The sequence below is a fragment of the Eutrigla gurnardus genome (genome assembly GCF_963514095.1).
Source record: "Eutrigla gurnardus genome assembly, chromosome: 10".
Lineage (NCBI taxonomy): Eukaryota > Metazoa > Chordata > Actinopteri > Perciformes > Triglidae > Eutrigla > Eutrigla gurnardus.
In genome coordinates this window covers 29,329,537-29,347,401 of record NC_139924.1, presented here as the reverse complement: position 1 = coordinate 29,347,401, position 17,865 = coordinate 29,329,537, and the positions used below count along the sequence as shown (strand labels likewise).

Sequence of the window (17,865 nt, the reverse complement as noted above, 5' to 3'; positions counted from 1 at the left end):
GGAATGCTGCTCTGTGAACCACCGTCACGGAACCACAATGGGTTCTCCTGTTCCTCAGCAGGAGCCACGTTCTGAACAGAACATCTGACCTCCTCGGTATCTTCTACCAGCAGGAGCCACGTTCTGAACAGAACATCTGACCTCCTCGGTATCTTCTACCAGCAGGAGCCACGTTCTGAACAGAACATCTGACCTCCTCTGTATCTTCTACCAGCAGGAGCCACGTTCTGCTCTCCTGAAGAACCTTACCTCCTCAGGATCTTCTACCACGCTACAATGCAGTTAGCTACGAACATGACTTCCTACTCATGGAGCTAACTTTGTTAGCAGCTTCACACCAGAATCCAAATGGCTCCAGATCCAGTAAGGGTGCTGGTCTGCTGCTTGTGGTCATCAGATCCACCCGTCGCTCCTCCACAGCCCAAATATGGTCACTTCCTGCACTGTTTGCAAACATCCAAAATGGAGACATCCAAAATGCCAAAGTCGTATTTCTACCTCTTTTTGACACTAGAGCTGCTGAAACGTCACACGATCAATAAAGTTTATGTCGTTGAATAAAATACATTTTCCATAAAGGTTTAGTGTGTTTGATGCAGGTTTGTAATCATGAAGGGTTAACAAATACTACGCAAACATTTACCCAATGCAGCGGGAGTATCCAGGCCTGATGGTTTTAGACTGGTTCACATGAAACTGGCTCACCGTTTCAGGGAAAAGATATCGCTGCTGAGTTTCATTATGATCCTCTTCTATTCAAGAGAAAGTAAACATCTCTTTGGCCGATATCTTAAAACCAGGCAACTCACACCAAAAGAATCCAGACTGATAAAAAACACCACAGGTAAGAGGAAAAATATGTGTTTTGAATTTGGGCTGATAAAAAATAACGTCTAATCTGGTCCGAGGTCACAGTGTAAGTCTAAATCAGGTGATCATCATAATAAGAATATTAATCATTTACCAAAATGTAATAACGAAGTTCAGGGAGGATGTGTGCAGAATGTGAGCCAACGCATCAGTTGGTTCAACGCCGGGGTGTGTGTGTGTGTGTGTGTGTGTGTGTGTGTGTGTGTGTGTGTGTGTACCTGCTGATAAAGCTGTGATTTATAAGAACCTCCCTGACATTCCAGCGGAGACAACAAACACTATTAAAAGATTCACTGGAAGCAAAAAACTCAGTTTTTTCCACCTGAGAACCAAAGTATCTGGTTTTTATAGTGTTGATGGTTGATTCAAGTACAAAGTATATGAATTATAATGATTGTGTTATAAATATACATAGAGAGACTGCCCTCATTGACATTTACTTTTTCTATTGACCCTGAGGTAGAAACCATTGACGACTGACTTTTCCCAACAGTCCAGTTGACAGACGCCACCGGTGTTTGGCTTGAAGCGGTGACAGTGTTAGCTGGTGCCTCTCCGCTGCTCAAAACACTAACAGACAATGTAAGAGTCCATTCCAAATCTATCGTGTGTCTATCTTTCCAATAAGGTGCCTTCTTGACAGAGAAAAGGAAGACAGTGACTTTTTGCCGCATGTAGATGGAAGACAACAACTTCCACAATGCACAGCTCCACAGGCCACGCCCACTGACCTGTCCAGTCCTCGGCCCGGGCAGAGGTTGGTGTGGCACAATATTCTGCTGCCCTCAAGTGGTCAGAAGAGTCTTCAGTTCCAGCAGCGTGATGAGAGACACACCACACCGGCTGGTTTAGGCTGGTAGACAGTTGCACATTTAACCTGGACAATAACAGCTCGTATAGCTAACCTGACTTTAAAAATATGTTTTAAACTACAGTGTCATGAGGAACACAGCAGCAGTGCTCCCAACCCGGCACCAGGGGGCGTATCAGAGCAGGGGGGCATGTGATTTAGACCAAGAACACATCATGACATGTACTTACAGAGTTTATTACATTGTATTTTACTATAAAACAACAGCAGCAACAACACACACGTTACTGGGAGCAGGGTTCCTCCACCTTCTCCAAAGTCAAACTCAAGCACTTTTCAAGCACTTTCAAGGTGCATTTCCATGCTTTTCCAGCCCCTTCCAGCTGTGGTAAACTCCATATTTGTACCAATCCAATGGTCAGTATTCAGTCTACTTATGATGTCACTTGTTCATCACATTAAATGAGATGTTATTGTCCTCTAAACAACCAACATGATGTTTGGAGACAGCTTTTTACAGAAGGACCACAAATGAAAGGAAAACTAATTCCACTAACAGATCCACAGAAATATAATCACCAACTATTTTCATCATCTGTTCATCATCAAAAGTCATTTTTCATAAAGAAATGTCAGAAAATGCTGTTTTCAGTCCCTCAAATATGGAGATCTTCTTTTCTCTGTTCTATCATAGATGTCATCACATACAACACACATTTATAGACCTTTAGTCTACATCCAAGCACTTTTCAAACCTGGAAAACACCACACTAAAATGCAAGGGTTTTGAAGGATTTCCAGCACACGTACACACACACACACGTACACGTACACACACACACACACACACACACACACCTAACCTGCAGCCTTAAAGATCAGCAGCGTGGTCCACACACAGCCGGCGGTAACACGGTGATGTAGTGATGTAAACTGGGACAGTGACTCACCCTGTGGGTGCTGATGACGCTGCTCGCCGTGGTCATGGTTTCTCTTCTCCTTCGGTGATGATGAAAATGTCTTTTCAAGGCCGAAAACGAGTTCTTACATGTGGCGGTTAAGGCCCAGCACTCTTGGGATTGGCTGCAGGGCCTCGGTGGTCGGTGGGGAGTCTTTTCATGGTCCGGCTGCCTTCCTCTGTCGGCGGAGGCGAGACGAGGAGCGAGGGACGCGGGTCGTCGGAGAGCTGCTGGTGGCTGCGCGGCGGCTCGGCTAGCGGCGGCTCGGCTAGCGGCGATATTCGTTAATTAATTTAACCGGGCTAACTTACTATGACTATATTCATTTTCGTTGTTCAGTGTAGCTAACTGCTCCATTTCTACCTGCTTGAAAGCTGCACTTCCGATTCATTCTGGGCGGGAACATCGTAAAATGGGCGTGTCTGTGTCATTAATGCGTTTTTAAAAGAACATGGCTGCACAACAATCAGTGTCACAGAGGTAGAACCATCAGGATTCAGAAACGGCTTTTGTCGTCTAAAGCTAGCGTTGGTTTTGTCTTCTAAAGCTAGCGTTGGTTTTGTCGTCTAAAGCTAACGTTGGTTTTGTCTTCTAAAGCTAGCGTTGGTTTTGTCGTCTAAAGCTAACGTTGGTTTAGTCATCTAAAGCTAACGTTGGTTTTGTCGTCTAAAGCTAACGTTGGTTTTGTCGTCTAAAGCTAACGTTGGTTTTGTCGTCTAAAGCTAACGTTGGTTTTGTCGTCTAAAGCTAACGTTGGTTTAGTCATCTAAAGCTAACGTTGGTTTTGTCGTCTAAAGCTAACGTTGGTTTTGTCATCTAAAGCTAGCGTTGGTTTTGTCTTCTAAAGCTAGCGTTGGTTTTGTCGTCTAAAGCTAACGTTGGTTTTGTTGTCTAAAGCTAGCGTTGGTTTTGTCGTCTAAAGCTAACGTTGGTTTTGTCGTCTAAAGCTAGCGTTGGTTTTGTCGTCTAAAGCTAGCGTTGGTTTTGTCGTCTAAAGCTAACGTTGGTTTTGTCGTCTAAAGCTAACGTTGGTTTTGTCATCTAAAGCTAACGTTGGTTTTGTCATCTAAAGCTAACGTTGGTTTTGTCGTCTAAAGCTAACGTTGGTTTTGTCGTCTAAAGCTAACGTTGGTTTTGAGTCAAACTCCACTTTGCTTCTTTTAATAGCTAAAATGTACATTACCTATAGAAATGCAGCACAAACCTCAATGGAAGTTATTTATTTGATATGTCCATCATTATGAAGGAAACGTAATAAATCAAACAAAGTGGTTGGAAGGCTGGTCGAGGGTGGAAACCTTCAAATAAAAACACATTCAACGTTGTCTCATATTAACCATCCATATTTGTGCAAATCTTACAGCAGATCCAACAACAAGCTGCCACATTTCATACACTGTCACATTTTGTCACGGATGGCCACAGACAGACAAGCAGACAGACAGGCAGACAGACGACCCGTCTCACAGCTTGCCGTCTATGTTAACGAGTGGCGTACAGGTGAGCGGTGGCGTCCTCTTCGTAGATGATGGTCACCGTCTGTCCAGCATCCGTTACTGCTGCGCCGGTCTGGATGTAAGCCTGAGGATAACAATAGAAATAGATAAATGATAAGGACGTTCACTTTTTAAAGTAAACGTAATTACTACAAATAAAATTATGTAAAACTAGTTTAATGGAGCGCTCAGATTAGTGTTTTCATGGTTGTGACAGATGTTCATACCGATGCTGAAACAAATCTAAAACGGCAGGAAAAGTAATAGATGACAGAATATACAACTTAAAATGTGTTTCTATTGATTACAACTGTTAAAACGTAAAATGTAAATGTACGCAGTAATCTGATGTCTCTATTAGGGATGAGCGAGTACAGCATTATCTGTATCTGTATCTGTTAACCATATGAATTATCTGTATCTGTACTCGGAGTGGGCGGGGCCTAACCCGGAAGTGGGCGGGATTTAACCCGGAAGTGGGTCTGGTTGTCTTGAAATGAGCGAGGTTTTAACTGGTATGTTATTTTAAGCATGCAATTGATATGGGCTGATCAGAAATTGTTATTTATTGCTGATTAGAAAACTATTTACAGGACAGCATCAGCATTGAGCTTCAGATCAATGGTTTTGATCACGATAGCAAACAAACTATTTACAGAACAAGTTTTGCAACAATGAATACAACACATGCGGTTGCAATTATCAAGTAAAATGTAATGAACAAGAGTTTTCATACTCAACAATAACTTTTTTCTTTTAACTTTAATTTTTTTTATGATCAGTGTGATCTTTTTTTTTAAATATATATATATATATATATATATATATATTTTTTTTTCCACACCAGGTGTGTGTGTGTGTGTGTAGCTTGATTTCCAATATTTATACCACTACCAGCTTTATTTTTTCACGAAATACAGCAAGAAAGTGTTAGAGCCAGGCAGCCAGATGACGGTTAAAAAAAGAAAAAGAAAAATCTCCGACAGGCAGAGACGCAACGCGAGTCGGCACCACGTCTGAACGAAGTACCAGAACTCTACTAGTTCATAAGTAAGTACCAACCTAAGTAATAACAAACCTGAAGCTGAAGAAAGAAACCCAAAACATTAACGGAAAACGACCCGCGAACCTGAGTGACTGAGGGAGAGACAGAGAGCTGTTCTGTGTGTGAGTGATCAGAGCGGACACAACAACACATCTGCGAGTGTGTAGGGGAGGGGCTGTAGCATATCACAGGACGCAGACACAGTCAGCTACCCAATGAGGATTTTTATTTAATCCGAGCACAGATATTGACTCGTATTACTCGTATAATACTCGTACTCGGCAAAAGTGCTTTATCCGTACCGGATACTCGTTTCAGCCGAGTATCCGGCTCAACTCTAGTCTCTATACTTGAGTTTGTGATTTCTTTGATAGTTAACTTCATATTTACAACCAGATTTTACATTAAACCTTTTTTTGCAAAACAGCGCCCCCACTGCCCCATCAGTACCAGTTCAGGGGGAGAGTGGTACTGCAGCAGGGAGACAGAAACCCACTAAATGATCATAAATCCAGATAAAGGTTTTGTGAGAAGTTGATGAGGGAAAGCTGCGGAAAGCAGGAAGACCCACAGTTAGGGTAGAAAGCTCTGGTAGAAAACTCTTTTCCTTTCAGTCCACTTCAGGGTCCTGAAAAACCCGGTAAAACCAGACTCCAACACGTGGTCTCTGGTGGATCATGTGTTTTACAGGAGACTTTTCTAGTACCAGGATATTTTTCTAGTATGTTGCACCGTCACACACTAGTTCAGTATCTCCTAATGAGATATTAGAATAAACCTGAGAGCAGAATGATGAACTTCACCCTCTCCAGCAGCTGGAGGCGCTCCTCGTTCAGCAGGTTGCTTTGCCTCAGCTGGCTGACCGTGTTCTCCAGACCCGCCAGCTTCTCCAGGTGTCGGCGGTGTCGCTGCTGCAGCACCTTCACCTTCTTCTGCAGCTCCGACACGATGGCCTCCAGCTGCTCCTTACTCAGGCTGTTCTTATGGTAGCTGTTCAAACAGAGGGGGGGGGGGACACATTAGTCCAGAGACCAGAGCAGACCAGACTATGTGGAGAAACCAGAGACTGTCTGTGGTCCCCCAGAAGTCTAGATAGTAGCTCACATTAGTCCAGAGACCAGACAAGACTATGTGGAGTGAATACAGAATACAGACTGCCAACTTAACAGAACAATAATCACAGACGGGTCCGTGACCTGGACCAGGTCCTACCAGTGCTCCTCCAGCTGATGGTCCAGCGGCTCTCTGCTGTCCTCCTCTGATTGGCCTCCGTCTCCCTCGCCCTCCTCCGTCTCCAGCCGCTCCACGGTGAGGACCAGGGAGGAGGGCGGCGGCGGCAGCAGGTGTTTGGACACGATGGGCAGCGTGGAGGTGATGGGCTTGGAGCTGAGCGCCGACGACAGCAGCGTGTCCGGGGAGAAGCCGACCTGGGAGCAGCGTTCAGCGGGGAAAACGCTCGGCATCGTCTCAAAGTAGGCGATGACCTCGTGAGTTTCGTGGACGTCTGAGAACTCCTCGGCGGTGCAAGTCGCGTCTTCAACGGCGAGCGCCGCCATGGCCTCGCCTGCGCCACCAAGCGACACATGAGCCGGACGCAATACAGTGGCGGCGATCCCGCTGAGCAGCTCGTCTTCAGCAGCGGGACAGTCGGACATCACCACCACGTCTCCGCCGCCGCCACTCAGGTCGTAGACGGTCTGGAAGAAAGTGAAAGGGACGTTTGGTCCGGGTCTGAACCCGTCTCCTGGCGGGTTCGGGTCCGTGTGGAGGGAGCCGTCATCACTTGACTCCACCAGGCTGCCGTCCGTCTCCACGGCGACCTCATACAGGTGAAGCGTGTGCGGCGGCGAGGTCTCTGTCCTGTCATGTGACACCGCTATGCTCTGATCACTGTCAGCTTGAAGCCGTTTCGGCATCGCCTCACTTTGATCCAGGGCTTTCCGTTTCTAGAAGCAAGCAGGAACGCGTTTAGAGAAACGTTAAATTCAAGCACTCTTCATTCAGTCATTTCCTCTGATCAGAGCCACGACGCTAGAACCCCGCCACAATAAGAGCGGGCTGGTTTCACCTTGAGCTCCTGGAAGACGGTGGGGACGGCGTCGGGCTCCAGGTACCGGATCCCCCATCGCACCCTGAAGCAGGAGGAGGCGAAGTGTTCGTGGCAGATGTACTGGTGTCGGGAGGGGGTCCAGGTCTCACGGCCCATGTTCCTCAGCCACCGCTGCAGCCGGACCGGGTCCTGCAGAGGGAACCTGGGAACCGAGGAAGACCAAGGCTGTGAGACTATGCTCACACAGAGATCACCATGACATCATTCACACATCCATGACATCATTTACACATGCAGCCTCCTCTGTCAGTTGACCTCATGTTAACTGCTAACATTAACAGCTAACATTGACCGCTAACATTAACAGCTAACATTAAGTGTTAGCATTAACTACTAACATTAACAGCTAACATTAACTGTTAGCATTAACTACTAACATTGACAGCTAACATTAACTACTAACATTGACAGCTAACATTAACCGTTAGCATTAACTGCTAACATTGATAGCTAACATTAACTACTAACATTGACAGCTAACATTAACTGTTAGCATTAACTGCTAACATTGATAGCTAACATTAACTACTAACATTAACAGCTAACATTAACTACTAACATTGACAGCTAACATTAAGTGTTAGCATTAACTGCTAACATTGACAGCTAACATTAACCGTTAGCATTAACTGCTAACATTGATAGCTAACATTAACTACTAACATTGACAGCTAACATTAACTGTTAGCATTAACTGCTAACATTGATAGCTAACATTAACTACTAACATTAAGCAGCTCACCTGTAGAAGCTCTTCCGGTCGTCGCCGTCATTCTTACAGTTCGGGACAGAACAGTATTTCGGCATCTCAGCTCCGTGTGTGTGTGTGTGTGTGTGTGTGTGTGTGTGTGTGTTCACAACAAGGTGAACCTCGTGCTGTGTGTTGTCAATTCATGGCGCACACACAGGTGACGACAGACGATCAGCTGTTCAACGCCGTGACGTCAAATAAATGCGACAAGGAAGCGGAGTTTGAAAACCCCAATAAAATACAGCGGTGGTACTTAACTACGAGTATTACTACAGTGTATAACTACTGTTAACGTAAAAGTTCTGCATCTAATGTGTTTTATTAGCATATGCAGATGTTATAGTTATTGTGTACTAGTAGTACGTTGTCACTATCCTGCTGGTTTGATTGAGAATTTCACCAAAGCATCAATAAATACGCGTCTTAATCCAGAATAATACGTCATTTATTTATGCATTATTCTTTTGCATTATGCATTTTAATTTGTAAAGTCACTTGTGTTCAAGCTGTGGAATAAAATGTACAATACTTCCTTCTGAAGTGTAGTAGTAGTACGAAGTAGCAGAAGATGGAAATACTCAAGCACAAGTACCTCAAAATTGAGTACTGGAGTATAATAACTATAAATTAATATAGTTAAACCAGTGACGTCGTTAGGCCGATGTTTGGGGGGGCTGCTCTAAATTGCTTTAGGATTATAGCATCATAGTCTGGAGAAAGACTTTAGAAAGAAGCATTTCTGTAAACGCTTATTTGTGCTTTTGTTTCTGATTTCTTTCTGAATCCTCATTTTGCTGGAATAAATACATACAAAATAGTTATTGGGTAAAGTTCATATTTATGTTGTCAGATTTCACTGTAAGCTTTAAAACCAGTCATGGTTTAATTTACTGTATACTTTATGACAGAAACATGACTGAGCAGAATCACACTCTGAACCTACAGTAATTAAAGTGTGAGAGTGAGAGGCTCAGCCCCCGTCTTTAAATCCTAGTGATGTCCCTGCAGTTAAACAAAGAAACCAGCTTGTTTCTAAAATCACTGGATTGGATTTTTTTTATTCAATATTTTTCTCCAAACATTACACAGAATCTTTAAATGGTACAGTATATATACATACACGTCGGTGTACTTCTTTATCTAAAAAGTTGAGGGCCGTTGGACGATCAGCTGTGCGCTTCGAGACAGGGTGCATTCTGGACGTTTGTGTTCCGAGGGCCGTCCGTGTGTTTCGCCCGACGCCAAAGCAAGAGTTGGGAGGGTCGACTGTGCGGGAGCTGCCGGGCGGGCGTCACAGCGACGGGTGTTGCGGCGATGGGCGAGGATGACAACGTGGAGAGCAGCAGGATCTTCCTCGACAGGAAGCAGTGCAAAGTAAATGTTACCAGCTACATGACCGGACCGACTAAACACACCACTAACGGCTAACAGCACCTTTAAAACGGCGTCCCCCGACACTCTGCTGTTCTCTTTTGGGACTGGGAATCACACGTGTGACGCTTGTTGTACGACTGTGAAACAAGGAGGAGTGGACATGATGGTTGGAGGAATGCTGACGGACGCTCTGAACGGCGTGCGAAGCTCAGGTCACATGACGCTCCTCCAATAACGGGACAATCATTTCATTACAGATCTTTGGTACACATCAGCGAGTTGATCCCACTAATCAAACATCAGTGGAACCGAGCAGCTCCGAGGAGACTGTACCAGTGACGGGACACGTGATTGGCCGAATGGACAGTGGAGGGGTTTTTCCAGTTGTGAAGCTGATAACATGAGAGAAGGGTCCCAGTCATGGACTGGGGTGGTGTACATGATCTTCTTCCCATCTGAATGCCGCCGCGTCTTTCTGGTGGAGGGTCCCTTCGGCGAAGCATGAGGAGAGTGAGCCGAGCTCTCGGGGGAGTGAGGTGGCGGATGGTTTCGGGTCAGATGGGACGTCGTCGGTGTCACAGACGGGTTAGCATAGCCGCTACATCATCCCCATCTGCATTAGCGTGTTAGCGTACGCCATGGGCTTGACATTCGGATGAGGCTGTAAGGAGGGGGGGGGGCAGACAAACATCACATTAGAGTTGGGCGGTATCCACATTTTTATACCGTCAAACCTCCTCCCTATTTTACCCCGGTATACGGCATTACCGTGACTAATTAAAAATTATGACGTAAGACTCAGACGACGTCACCAAACTCATTAGAGTTTAGCTTCTCTGCCCGAACCGAACCCGGGCCTTTAAACAAGCGTTTGTGTTCGTTAGTTCACTTTTCTTTTTTTCTATCATTGCATTTATGCCTAGCCTTCTCCCCTAATCTGAGGAGAAGGCTAGGCATAAACATTAAATACTATTGGTTATATGTTTAGCAGCTGTTTTCAGTCCCTCAAATATGGAGATCTTCTTTCCTCTGTTCTATCATAGATGTCATCACATACAACACACATTTCAAGACCTTTAGTCTACATCCAAGCACTTTTCAAGCACCCGTACCAACCCCTGAATATTGGTATGGTGACAGTTAATCTCAGCTGACTGGCAGCTGACGGGATACTGACCACAGCAGTGAACTGGTGAAATTCTGGCTTGAGGTCGGATCCCCTGAGGTGGATATAAGCTCCTTTGTTTCCCATCTGATCACTGGAGGACGGCAGAACGAAACACGGTTAAAGTAAACGGCTTTGGTAAAGAGATGACTCAGCAGTCTCAGGCGTGCCGACTTACCAGTAGTTGGGTGCCGAGAACACGGTGATGCACTTCCCTGAGTGAGTGATCTCGTAGCCCTCGGCTTTGACCTCATGACTCCGCATGATGAAATCCAGCTTGTTCTGCTCCAGGAAACGCTCCGTCACGTCGGGCCCGAACTGACAGCTGACTCCTCGCTTGCTGACCGACCGGCCGTTCTGCAGAAGACAAGATGCTGATTGGAACTGGAAAGGACTGAATGTTGCAGGAAACGTGTTCCAACCAAACGCAACAAAGCTTTGACCTAGCAAAAACCCACGTGGGCTGGTTCAACACAGCTGGAGGAACCAGAATAAAGTATTGATCTGTGATTTAATACCAATAACCAGATGAAAAGGATGCTGAAATAACTCCATCATGATGGTGATCAGTAAAAAGTGCCGAGTCATGCTTTGTTAGGTCTGTCTGGAAGACCACAAGATAACTACTGTTAAAACGCTGGTTTTCTGAATGGAGTCTGGTTGATGGGTGCTAGGCTACGCTAACATGTTGCTGGACTCACCTGAGGCTGTGGATCGGACCAGAGGAGGTCACACATGGGACCTGAGGGAGGAGGAAGGAGGTGTTGAAATGAAGCTGTGATGGTTTCTACAGCCGGACTCTGGGAGCCGGATTCATAGTGATGGTTTGGTCTACCTGAGTCTGGAGGTTGTCTGTTCCTCTCGATCTTCCTGAGGTCCTCCAATGTGACACCGTCTTCACTGAAGAGTCCACCGTGCATCACCTGTGATGATGGAGAAGCTTGTTACAACCACTTCTGCTTTAATCACACACACCTACAGTATATATAATCAATAGGTAACCCTAGTGGACCCACAGAGTCCCTCACAGAGTCCCAGACCTCGTGGACCCACAGAGTCCCTCACAGAGTCCCTCACAGAGTCCCCCCCAGACCCTCTCGTACTCGTAAATTCTAGAATCTTTACTCTCCGTACCCTCGTTCAGGTTCTCGATCCCCCAAACCTTTCTGAACTAGAATTGAAGTCCTGGTGGTTGTCAGTGACCTTTGACCTCGGGGTGCTGAACCAACAGACTGCCTGACTGGATAAAGAACCACAGAAGAAGAAGCCGCTTGAACTCACCAGGACTTTGCTGTTGATGCACTGAGCGAGCGGCAGCCACTGGAAGACCTCGCTGAACAGCTGGAACATCTGGGCCGTGTACTTGGCCTTGACCTCGCCTTCAAAGCCGTACATCTGGTTCATGTTGTCCGTCTCATGGTTTCCTGCACGCCACACCCGCCGTTATTAACACTGCGACAACTAAACACCGTGAAATGCTACGACGTAACCGTAGAAACCAAACGAGAAGTCACAAAGGAAGACAGCGAACACACCGAGCGTCGGTCAGGGATCAAGTGTTGATCAAAGAAATACACATTATCATCATGTCATCATCCAAATATGCACTAAAACATCACTTCACATTTACACACATTCACACACACTCACACACACACTCACACACTCACACACACACTCACACACTCACACACTCACACACACACACACACACACCCCGGAGCAGGTGGAAGTCGTCGGGGTAGAGCAGCTTGAAGCCGAAGAGTGTGAGGATGACCTCCAGGGAGAAGGATCCGCGGTCCACGAAGTCCCCATTGAAGAGCTGGACTCTGGTTGAGGTTTAACTGTTGTAGTTTAAAGGAGGCAGAGCTTCATGTGGCAAGAAGACGTGCAGACATTTGAATTCTCATGTTTTAACTCCAATGAGACATTTTTAAAGGCGAAGCTTTGATGTCTGTGAATCATTGTTGTTTTAAAAAGGTTAAACGTGACAAACAGAAGCAGAAAACTTTGTTAACCGTTCAATAATAAACCTTCCAGACGTGAAACAGCAACAGAAGCAGCCTTCAGACACAGAGCAGGTCCCAACGAACCCAGAAGTCAGAGCTGCCGCGAGGCGTTCAGGGACAGAAGGATACGTAAGGGTTGCTCTCCGACGGTAACCCGTTCAATGTGAAGATGTTCAGCAGATCGTAGTATTGGCCGTGAGTGTCGCCACAAATCGTTATTTTCTCTGTCTGCAATAGAAACAAAAAATCGTAAAGAAAAGGTCGTCATCAAAAACACCAAACGTTTTTCCTGTCGAGCTGCGATTGATCAACATTATTATTATTATTATTATTATTATTATTATTAATAATAAACGTTCTCACCTCTTTTAACACAATCTCAACGAGACTCGGCAGCTTTGAGAGAACGTCTTTAACTTGCACCAAAATCTGGAAGAGTTAAAGAAACAAACCGCTGAAGAAGAAGCAGGTTTCCGTGAGTTGACGTTTTTCAGGGACCAAGCGGCGTTTTTACCTGATAAGCACACTTCCTGTGCAGCTTCTTCTGGTCTTTGAACCAGTCCATCATGTCCTTCATGAAGGCCAGCGTGACCTTCCCGTCCTCCAGCTTGGGCCCGTCGTAGTCGTCCTCGATCGCTGCGACACCAAGCAACAAGTGTGTTTACTGTAAGTGTCAGCGCTCTCTGCTGGCCAGACTACAGAATGACACCAGCTCTGAGTTTCCAGATCACATTAGTAGCTGATCTGTGATTCTAACTTCAGCTGATCAACAGGAGGAACTCACTCATGTTCTCGATGTCCAGCGAGTCGACCACAGACTTCTTGATCTCGTCGCTGGCGATCGCTCTCTCGAACGCTTTCTGCTTCACGATCTTGTTACACTCCTGATACTTCATCCTGGCGTCCTTGTCGTTGGGTCGAACCTTCACTACCTGTCGCCGGAGCAGGGGGGTCAGACAGACAGTTGAGGGAAGACGTGCAATGTAACAACAGCACATTACGGGTTTAATTCTGCAGTTTGATATGAGCAGATAAATATTCTAAGCATCCAGTCGCCGGCGGTTACGCCCCAAACGTCTATAAATACATCCAGAAACGGGGCGAGCTCTCGCGGCGGCATCAGGATTAACTGTCGTCATGGTGCTTGGTCCAGCCGGCGCTATAAATTGCTCTGAATTTGGCGAAGCCCCGATATATTTATAACAACAATAGGCACTAAATTAGCTTGGGTATGAGCGCCTCTAATTGGCATGGCGGCTGGATTAAAGGATAATCCCTGTTAAAGCAACACGGGAGTGAAACACAGATCTCTGTCTGTACACAAAACCAGGAATTCAACATTTAGTCAAAACCAGGCTTGGTACGGGTGCTGGAAATCCTTGAAAACCCTTGAATTTAAGTGTGGTGTTTTCAAGGTTTGAAAAGCACTCGGATTTAGAATAAAGTACTTGAATTTGAGACGCAACGTGACATGTCTTACCGTCTCGTAGTCCTTGAGTGCAGCCTTGAACTTGCCCAGCGCCATGTTGGAGGTGGCGCGGCGGTAGTAGCCCTTGATGTAGTTCTTGTCGATCTCCAGGGCCTTGGTGGCGTCCGCCAGCGCGTAGCCGTAGCACTCGGTGCGGAGGTACGCCAGGCTGCGGTTGCTGTAGTAGATGGCGTTGGAGGGGTTGACCTCCAACGCCTCCGAGTAGTACTTGATGGCATTTTCATAATCTTTGTCTGGAAAACAAACGGAGAAACGTCAGAAACACTTTATCATCATTCTCCTCCCACAGCTGATGGAGAACACTGTCAACCTGAAGACGTGAACCTGAAGACATGAACCTGAACACCGTCTGCCTGAACACCGTCTGCCTGAACACCGTCAACCTGAACACCGTCAACCTGAACACCGTCAACCTGAACACCGTCAACCTGAAGACCGTCAACCTGAAGACCGTCAACCTGAAGACATGAACCTGAACACCGTCTACCTGAACACCGTCTGCCTGAACACCGTCTGCCTGAACACCGTCAACCTGAACACCGTCAACCTGAACACCGTCTACCTGAACCTGTGAACCTGAACACGTGAACCTGAACATGTCAACGTGAACTTGAACACGTGAACACCATGAAAACTGAACACGTGAACCTGAATGTGTCAAGTCGTCACTTTGGGCACCGATGATGTTCTACTTATGAAAAAAACACCTGAAACATTATGTGACGCGTTTCCTTCATCAAAACTCAAGCAGGATCTCTGGCTCCATTTTAATCTAATTTGTTGCCTCTTCTATGCTCTTTATGGTCAACCACAGCTGGTTGCTAGGCAATGGGAGAGGCAACAGGTTACGCAAACAGGAAGTCCTCTTTCGACCCGAGACTGCTCAGTTCAGCCTTTAACGGACGCGGTGAAGATTAATTGGGACAATATTCTGTTTAGGAATATTGGAGGATTTATATATTTATTAATTGAACCTTTCATCTAAATTATCAGTGGGTGATTCAGAGAGTTATTCAATCATTCAGATCTCATTAATTTCAATAAACCGGATCTTTAATACAGGAGCAACATTTTAACAACGATATTCCAATTATGAAAATCACTAATGTTAGTAATAAATTCTCAAAAGAGCCACAAATCACGTGTTTGCCTTTAACAGAAAAACTACATTTATCAGTTTATGTAAATGGAAAAACAAGATAATGAGTGTTGTTGATTGTTTTTATTAAGGTGACACCACACGTAAGAGGAAACATCCTACGTACATTAACTGAAGTACTGGACTCCAGTACAATGTACTTTACAGGAGTATTTCCATTTATAAGATAGCCTTTATCGTCATCGTACAAAATTTGGGGGTTCTTGATCGTAAACAGAAACACACACAAGTAAAACTACTAAAAACAGACGAGGACGGTCACATTGCATAAATATTAAATGAGAGAATGAAAAAGTAGATATTGCTCTTGTATTATGCAACTTTATACCTCTACTCCGGTAAATTCTTCTACTACATTTCACTGCACTGATTCCCCTTCAGATCAATAATAAAATATATACAATTGACTAATGAATGATTTATTGTCCAATGGTTTCGATAACGTAAAATGAGCTTTAATTGATCACCAGATACAGAAATGAGAATAGAGTGCTGAACACCATTATGCATCAGCAATTAAAATCCAGTAATAATTAATAAAAAATGACTTTTAAGTACTTTTGTAGGCTTTTTAATGCAGGACTTTAAAATATAACAGAATTTTTTTACCGTAATGTTTCTAATAAAGCAGCAGAGAGAGAGCAGCACGCTGATGACGAGCTTTCCCTCCTGATCTCACCGAACACATTAATTATTATAACATGAATGACGTCCCTTTATAACATGAATGACGAACCTGTATAACATGAATTACGACCCTGTATAACATGAATGACGTCCCTTTATAACTTGAATGACGACCCTGTATAACATGAATGACGTCCCTTTATAACTTGAATGACGTCTCATTACAACGAGCCTCTGCTCCCTCGCACGCGCCCGCCGGCTAACAGCATTGCTGCCGTGCGTGGACGTCACGTTATGCTAACGCTACAAGCTAAGCGGCTAACGGGACTCATGGCGAACACGAGCTGCGGGTTAGAAGTGCGTTAAAGGGTCCGGGTTGAGAGTCCGGGCGGGTTCGCGGTATTAACGCGGTATCCCGCCGCTGTTGTGGCTAGCCGTTAGCTCAAACCAGCGAATTTAAATTCGGCGCAGCGTAATCCAAATGAATGGGGTTTACGGTTAGCTCCCACAGTTAGCCTAGCTCGTCGTAAGCGCCCGGCTCCGGCTCGTGACTCCGCCGCAGTAAATCAACGGTCACACCCGAGTCCGGTTCGGGCCGCGGATGGGGGGCGAGGACCCGACTAGTCCGCCAGCTTACCTTTAAAATACTTGTTCGCCTTCTCCTTCAGCAGCTCTGCATCATTGCCCCCCTCCGCCATCTTTGTCTTGCTGTCGTTTTCCGAGACGTGCGCCATTTACGGCACTGTCGTAAAGGTCGCAAAGTCTTTTTTCCTGTTTGTTTCCTCGAATTATTGAAAAAAAAAATAATAAAAAAATGCCGCAGAGACAACGTCTAAATATATGTAAAACAGTGCACATTGTTTTCTTCTAATTGCTAATGAATTTGTATTCAAAGTTAATTATTCGTGTTATTGTATTTTATATTACTTACTTGAATAATTAGATTATATACAATTCGATTGGATGCAACTTTACTGTCAGTGCTAAAAGCAGCAAAGTCATTATAACACTACCTTTGATGCAAAGATAAGAAACAAAACTATAAAGAATGATTAATCCGGAAGTAAACAACGCACCAACCCTGTACTTCCAGCAGGAGGCAGTGACGCTCCTCTGGAGCAGCGGTGTTTAGGGCCCTGAAGGCTGCTGGTCGAGGGAACCATAGACATACGACATCCGTGTGAGGTTAACCAGAGCAACACTCACACGCTGACTAACGTGTTACAACTGAATCATTAGCTGAAAGATTAGTTCAGTGATTCATGTGGGAGCCGGTTTCCTCCCGGCTGGTCTGGAATCACTTTCATTCTGAGGGAAGCCGAGTCCTCAAGTCTGAACTGATAAATAACATTCTAATTCATTCAAATGGACAGCAGCAGTCACATGATCCAGACGCCTGAAAGCTGAAGTTTCCGCCGTCAGAGCGACGTCCACCTCCGATCAACCGCAGATACACGGAGGCACAAACGTGGCTCAGATGCATCACCGCCATTCACTCGTCTGACGCACCGGACGGAGATAACCGGACGGCAACATCCTCACGCAGCCCTCAGCAGAACCACGGCAGCCTTCAGCAGAACCACGCAGCCCTCAGCAGAACCACACCAGCCCTCAGCAGAACCACGCCAGCGCTCAGCAGAACCACGCAGCCCTCAGCAGAACCACACCAGCCCTCAGCAGAACCACGCCAGCCCTAAGAACCCCGCCAGACCTCAGCAGAACCACGCCAGCCCGAATCAGAACCACACCAGCTCTCAGCAGAACCACACCAGCCCTCAGCAGAACCACGCCAGCCCTAATCAGAACCACACCAGCCCTCAGCAGAACCACACCAGCTCTAAGCAGAACCACGCCAGCCCTAATCAGAACCACACCAGCCCTAAGCAGAACCACACCAGCCCTCAGCAGAACCACGCCAGCCCTAATCAGAACCACACCAGCCCTAAGCAGAACCACACCAGCCCTCAGCAGAACCACACCAGCTCTAAGCAGAACCACAC

General features: G+C 45.8%; 2 protein-coding genes and 1 pseudogene across 4 annotated transcripts in view; all 3 read right to left on the bottom strand.

The window, feature by feature from the left end:
- Positions 1-2,770, bottom strand: part of LOC311020364 (claudin-4-like) — a 34,996-nt gene extending 32,226 nt beyond the window's left edge. For both annotated transcript variants that reach the window (XM_084020361.1, XM_084020362.1), the window contains exon 1: positions 2,632-2,770. The gene's annotated coding sequence lies outside the window, so the exon portion shown is untranslated. The remainder of the gene's footprint in view (positions 1-2,631) is intronic.
- Positions 2,771-3,826: 1,056 nt separating this feature from the next.
- Positions 3,827-8,185, bottom strand: LOC311020395 (THAP domain-containing protein 5-like; annotated as a pseudogene). The gene is made up of 5 exons (XR_014599303.1): positions 8,034-8,185; positions 7,250-7,433; positions 6,394-7,127; positions 5,985-6,171; positions 3,827-4,221 (listed from the first exon to the last, which is right to left on the bottom strand). The product of XR_014599303.1 is annotated as a THAP domain-containing protein 5-like (transcript).
- An 823-nt stretch (positions 8,186-9,008) lies between these two features.
- Positions 9,009-16,599, bottom strand: ppp5c (protein phosphatase 5, catalytic subunit; the record flags this gene model as incomplete). The annotated part of the gene is made up of 13 exons (XM_084019593.1): positions 9,009-10,077; positions 10,594-10,675; positions 10,760-10,938; positions 11,283-11,323; positions 11,417-11,504; positions 11,863-12,005; positions 12,298-12,403; positions 12,720-12,818; positions 12,954-13,019; positions 13,105-13,226; positions 13,375-13,522; positions 14,071-14,312; positions 16,503-16,599. 13 exons carry the CDS (start codon positions 16,597-16,599, stop codon positions 10,015-10,017), a joined length of 1,476 nt encoding a protein of 491 aa, XP_083875719.1. The 3' UTR covers positions 9,009-10,014.
- Positions 16,600-17,865: the final 1,266 nt, after the last annotated feature.